A 6,750-nucleotide genomic window follows, 5' to 3' on the forward strand; every position below is an offset into this window, starting at 1 on the left:
AATAATATATTATTTAATGGTAAACTTATCATAACATGTTAGAAAATAACATGTTCACAAGGGTTCCACCAAATTAATGGTTTCTTATATGGAAGAGTTTTGCTTGCTCTGACTAACTGCAACATAGGACAAATGTCTCGATAGCTTGTGTGAAATTATGACCCCATAATATCTGGAACATGTGCAGAAATATGAGTGGATTTACACATGGGGTACAACTGCCAGTAAGCAAGCAGCCTTGTGTTTGCACTGTAACCATTAACAGTGGTTTGCTACACTGTGGGACACACCCTAGTGTAAAGACAAGAGTAGAGTATTGTGTCAATGCAGCACAGAAAGAGAGAGAGAGAGAGAGAGAGAGAGATGACACCAAAGGGACTATAAAATTATACAGTATGAATAATACTCGGTTTTCTCTCTCCACCCATCTGGCCTAAAATAAACAGTTGGAGAATCCATTCCATCTATATAATTTCCACATTTTACTCATTACTAAACATAATTCCCAGATACCCAAACCAAGATTTTCAATATTTTTACTATTTCTTAATAATGAAAACTCTGCACATGAAGATTCGGAAGATTTTAAGTTAAAATAAAAAACATATTGAGCTTTAAACATAAGGAGTACACTTGAAGCTTGAAGAATACTGTGTGTAGGACAAAGAGCAATGTCAAATCAACAAATGCCTGTCATACACACCCATTGTACTTTGGCAGCAAAAGTGTTTTTATGGCTTTCAGCCGATACTGTTCATATCTATCCCTCTTCCTTCTTTCTCAATGCACAAACACCAACCCGAACTTATAGGATAAAACACAGTTATTTTAATAGCTAACAGGATCAATATTGCAATTTGTCAGAGTTAATAATTTTCCTCTTTATAATCCCCTCTGTTCACTTCCAGCTTCGTGTCTTCTTTAATTTCATCCTGTAGCACTCCTCACAGGCGATGGATAGACCCAATACGAGAGACACAAACTCCTCAAAGTTCACCTCTCCATCCCCATTGGCATCCAGATCTCTCATAATTCTGTCTATTGTGGTTGGGTCTTTCTGAGACTGCAGGAAAAGAAAGCGAGTAAAACGAGTCTGTTATAAAGTGGCTTGAAACTTGAACTACTCTGCTAGGACACCTGTGTGAATTTGACGACTGACTTCTTAAATCCACTAAAATGACCTTGAGACCAGTTGGTTAGAAGTAATTGAAAAAATGCTAAGAAAAGTAAAGATGGTTCTTAGAAAAGATCTAACATCTATACATTTGATTTATTATTTTGCAGCTGCCAGTTGGTTTGATATTTTTCATCTAACGTAATGACATTTATAAGTGTGATTTAAGTAGACTGGACTTTATGGCCAGTTAATAACAGGTGTAAACAAACAATTTATTTCAACAAACTCCAACAAAATAGCCAAAATCAAAAACTTTTGGCTTGTCCAGTTATTCTTTCCTCCACAAATGAGCTGAACTGTGAGTATTAAAGGAAAGAGGAGAACAGAAATAGATAATCTTTTAGAAAAGGACAGATGTTTACCTTGAGAAACCCAGCTAGTTCATTCTCCATCAGAGTTCGGAGCTCTCGACGGGTCAGGGTGCCAGGGCTCCCTTCTTTCCCAGCATACCGGTGGAACACCATGATGAGGGACTCCATGGCCTTCTCTAGTTCAGACGGCATGACTGCTCACTGCTTGGGTCCAGAACTTTAAAAAGCCAACATGAAGCATTTTAATATTAACATTACTGATCTTGATGGACAGGATAACTATTTGTCTTCCTATAGTAAAAAATGTGTGTAACTTTAATTGGTTAACAGGTAGCTACCTTAACATATACAGTAAAAAAATATAATATATTTAATGAGACAATACATGTGATTTTATTTTAAAATATTTTTAGATGTTAAACGTATGATTTTACTGTATAATTAACTGTAAAAACTTGTATTATGTTTAACTAGAGAATACATGCACTTTTTATGGTAAATTATTTTAAAACAACAATCAGGCATTCCCAGAAGTCCCTGCGTGACCCTACACATTTCATTATATTTTATGGGAACAGTTATGTTTCTTATTTTTATATTAGTCATGTACATTCTGTATTCTGTGTTATATTTTGTGTAGATTAGTTAATGTTTATTGCATTATATTTGTCACATGTGTTACCCTGATGGTGTTTTATATTTGTGTGAGTGTCTCTACATGTGTATAAATCACTGCTCCTGGAAGAGCAATGAACTTTAAGTCATCATGTGGCCTTTTGTAGTTACTACAGTGATTAACAATAGTTTTTAAATTGAAAAGCAGACATTTATAGTTCCAGAAGGTTTGTATATTAAGTTTATATCATTTAATAATATAAACAGTAGTGAACCGTAAAATATACGGGCATCAAAATGACACCCCGTAAAGCCTGAAACATGGTCACCGTTTTTTTAATGATACATTTCTGGCAACCACAGCTGCCGGTATTTTACCAGTATATGATGGCCTCGAAAGTACTTTTAGACACTTAAGTCATACTTCTCAGTCAAACTAACCAAGTGGCATCTGCAAACAAATAATGCTAGACCTCTTCCCAGAGCTAATTTCACTTTTCTGAGCCATTTTTCCTATTACTTTTAACCAGCTGGTCTCAAGGTGATTTTTAGTGGATGTATGAAATCAGTTCCCCTCAAGTTCCACAAAGTTTTACAACTAGACCGTGTCGAAATATTATTTGTTTTGTAATCATTTTAAACAATAGCCTATATCTATTATAAATGGTATATAATTTGAAATATAACATTAAACTTTTTTTGTGTGAAATGTTCTGCTTGAAATGCAAAGTCATTCATACTTTTTAAAGTGTGGCCTAAGTGTCCAAATACATTTCAGGGCAACTGCACATTTGCCTTAAGTAACATCTTTTGAAGGCTGTAGTTTACTATAATGTTCACACATAAATATAGCAACTATAGGCTACACATTATGGAAAGCCATGTGCTTGTATTATGATTAACCAACATGAATGATTAAGGAAACCACAGACAGTACTATCACAATCGATATAAATCAAAATGAGATTACCAACACAGAGAGGGAGAAAAACAGAGTGAAAGAAAACATATATTTACAAACAGATGAAGCTGTGAGCTTTTAATTAGTGATATATTGTCAAGAATAGTTAAATATTAAAGCGTATGCTGCGGCAGAGGAATTGCTCCATATTGTCAAAAGGAAAGAAAATAAAGAAAACGAAATCAGCTTAGCTGTATTGAAAAATTCTTGAACAGTTTGAGGAATATGAAAATGCAATGAAAATTAATGTGTGAAAATGCACTGCTTACTAATGAATGTAAAATTAGTTTGCTGAATTTGACTTCCATTCATTTACTTTAATAATAATACTTACTGCTACACTATTCAAACCTATCAAGCCAGTTTAAAACTTAAATAAATAAAAATAAACGTCGAACAGAAGAGCTTACCGTTTGGGCATCAGAGTGAAGAATTTGAGAAATGCTTGTTATCTCCAAGACTTTATATGGCCGAGCCCATGGCCAAGAGAAGGCGTTATCAGGGGAAGTTGGGCAATAGACCTTTTTCACAAACTGTGATGACGCGTACCTTATTTAGCAGCGTAAATCTCGCAAATTTGTTTATATTATAATTTTTTTAATATTGAGGGTAAATGTATAACATTATGCTTATTGTTATATTACCCTGGAATTAGATGCTTAGCACCCTCAAGCACCCCCGTAGAACCGGGCCTATATCACACATTTCGTTGAGCAGAATATCGCACTACCGATAGTTACCGATGTACCGAAGAGAGGGCCACACTCGCATGCATGGTTGCCAGATTGCACAAATCAAGTATAACATCAAGCAGAATATTTCCAATTTGGGCAAGTATAAATCTCTGACTGGGGGTCACATCTATTATCTGGCAACTTTGAGCATATTAAACGCTTGTGGAGGTGCGTTAGATCCCAGAGATCTAATAAAAAAAAACATTCAGGATAAATTTGCCCTGGTCTGCAATTAACGTTGAGCACCCTCGAGCAGCCTCAAGCATCCCAGTAGAACCGGCCCAGGCTACAGCGCAGCATTAAGTGGAGGAATAGCATGTACTACTTTGTGTGTTCAGTATAAATGGTGTAAACTCAACTATGATGACTTCCGCTTCGTGGAACTTGGACATGTGAAAATGGTCCATTGGTCATAAGTGGCAATAAACGTGTATGATGTGCTGGTCTTAAAGACAACGGGTAAAACCAAAAGGTGTGTCCCAAACCGCACACTTCTGCGCTATTTTACGCTATTTGAAGTGTAAATAGTGCGAGTAGTACGTTTACACTGAAAATGCAACAAAAAGAAGTGTACTACGAGTACCTGGATGATGCACATTTTCACAAAATGAAGTGTGGAACGTTGGACACTTCATGCGCTCAGTGCACATGGCATGCCGTACATAGCGGAAGGGGCGGAGTTACCTGCAGCGAAGGTGATCTGGCAAAACAATTGTAAATAATGGAGAATATGACAAGTGAAACTTCTGTGAAGACAGCACCTTACAAAAGTAAGTTAAATGCTTTACCATCGTACCATGCTGTGAATATGTATATTATTGAGATGTAAGTGTTGAACTGAGGGTGGATAGTGAGCTAAAGCTAGCGGCAACGCAACGCTTGGGTTTGAAACGTCATTTCCGTCAGCTGTTAAACGGGGAACACTTCCATGTAGTAAAAAACGTTAAGGCTGCGTCTGAACCCAGGAAAATGCTGCCTCCGGAGGCTGTATACGGAGGTAGGAAGGGATCAAGGCACGTCCGAATCCAATGTTCATGTCAGATCCTGTCACCTGATCGATTTTTGAAGGCAGCATAAATGTATCCTTCCCTGCTTACCAAATCCCACAATCCTGTGCACGTGTATCCACAGCAGTTGAGCAGAAGAAAAAAAATGGCGGCCGAAGAGGCAGTTGATAGCCAATTTGTGAATAAATATATGTTTTTATTCACTTTTTCCAACTTTTGATTCCATTTCTAGCGAGAAAGTAGTATTGTAGTTATTAAATATACACTTGGTTGTCGCCAGAACTCTCCTGATTTTGTTCTAGATTATTAGACCATTCAGTCCAACTGCACTACAATGAAGCAGACGCGTTACCTTTAGTGGACACCAGATGGCGAGTAACCTAGCAACAATGTTACGCTGCCTCAGTAGCCTGTCCGAAACCAGTTTCTGGAGGTACCTTCCTACACGAATGCTGTCTGTTGAGTCATTGACTGATAGGTCAGCGAGGCAACAAGACAGCTACCTTTGGTTTTGGACCAAAGTGTTCCATTTGGGACAATACTAAAGTATTTTTAGCAAGTCAGTCAACTCGGCGGCCATCTTTGGAACCAAGGAGCTCTATGGAACTATGTAATCAAGCGGCATGCAAGTGCACCTCCTATCTACTTGAATGGGCAAAGACCCAAATCTCCAAAACGGTTGGCCAAGATTTCGATCAAAGAACATGTTTCAAATCAGCAGTAAAATCTGACAACACTGGTATCATAAATTGTGCGCCTTTACCTCAGATAACTACGGTGGCCGTGAAGTGCAAAACAAAACAACAAACCTAAAAACACAACTGCAAATACAAAGACAAAATAACAAATCATAAAACACAACGGCAAATCAGAGAACACAACACCAAATCCAGAAACTAAACAACAAGTTAGAAAACACAACAACAATTCAGTCGAAATGGAAAGGGTAGGTACCATAGCTTCTCACCTGATTGGCTTTGTGAATGAGACCTAGTCCTTTCTTCAGGATTGTTTCACTGATTATATCAAAATCCATGCCAAAAGGTCACTGACTGCAAAACTAAATCATTTGAAGTGTTTTCTCTCTCGGGAAAACAGTAACAGTAAATTTTATAACACAGACAGTAAAAACAGCGAGTGGGAAAAGATAGTTTTAGGTACGATGTTCATCTATGGTCTCATGGTTCATCCAGTGCGTAAGGGACCGTCTTAAAATCCACAAACACGCTAAAATATTGGTGGCATCCAAGCATTCATTCAATTTGCATGTCCTAACTTAAAAAACACTGTTGTTTGACTCCAGCCAGGTCTCCTAAGCAACCAAATTGGCCCTGTTGCTAGGAGGGTAGAGTCACATGGGGCAACCTCCTTGTGATCGCTATAATGTGGTTCGTTCTCGGTGGGGCGCGCGGAGAGTTGAGCGTGGTTGCTGCAGTGGATGGCGTGAAGCCTCCACACGCTCAACAAATCAAATCAAATCAAATCACTTTATTGTCACACAGCCATATACACAAGCGCAATGGTGTGTGAAATTCTTGGGTGCAGTTCCGATCAACATAGCAGTCGTGACAGTGATGAGAGATATACCAATTTACAATAACATCAAATTAACACAACACAATTTAAACATCTGTTATACACATAATTACACTACAAGCCATGTGATAAGATGTGTAAGTTGACGGTCTCAGATGCGGAGGCAACTGGGATTCGTCCTCCGCCACCCGGACTGAGGCGAATCACTACGCAACCACGAGGACTTAAAAGCACATTGGGAATTGGGCCTTCCAAATTGGGAGAAAAAGGGGAAAAAATCCCCCCCCAAAATCCATATATATATATATATATATATATATATATATATATATATATATATATATATAAATTATAAAGGTTCCAGTTGCTGCCAATGGATAGATTTTCCAAGTATATAAAATGATATGGC

The 6,750-nt window shown here is 37.7% G+C and overlaps 1 protein-coding gene across 2 annotated transcripts; it reads right to left on the bottom strand.

Annotated features, from left to right (window-relative positions):
* Positions 1-805: 805 nt before the first annotated feature.
* Positions 806-5,935, bottom strand: LOC127425648 (protein S100-A1-like). 2 transcript variants are annotated; one of them, XM_051671843.1, is made up of 3 exons: positions 5,773-5,935; positions 1,540-1,705; positions 806-1,063 (listed from the first exon to the last, which is right to left on the bottom strand). In XM_051671843.1, the coding sequence occupies exons 2-3, from the start codon at positions 1,678-1,680 to the stop codon at positions 899-901; spliced, it is 306 nt and encodes a 101-aa protein (XP_051527803.1). In that variant the 5' UTR covers positions 1,681-1,705; positions 5,773-5,935; the 3' UTR covers positions 806-898. The 2 variants fall into 2 exon arrangements, with proteins under 2 accessions (XP_051527803.1, XP_051527804.1); XM_051671844.1 differs by lacking the exon at positions 5,773-5,935 and adding an exon at positions 3,475-3,564.
* Between the last annotated feature and the right edge of the window lie 815 nt (positions 5,936-6,750).

Source organism: Myxocyprinus asiaticus, chromosome 34 (genome assembly GCF_019703515.2).
Source record: "Myxocyprinus asiaticus isolate MX2 ecotype Aquarium Trade chromosome 34, UBuf_Myxa_2, whole genome shotgun sequence".
NCBI classification, from domain to species: Eukaryota; Metazoa; Chordata; class Actinopteri; order Cypriniformes; family Catostomidae; genus Myxocyprinus; species Myxocyprinus asiaticus.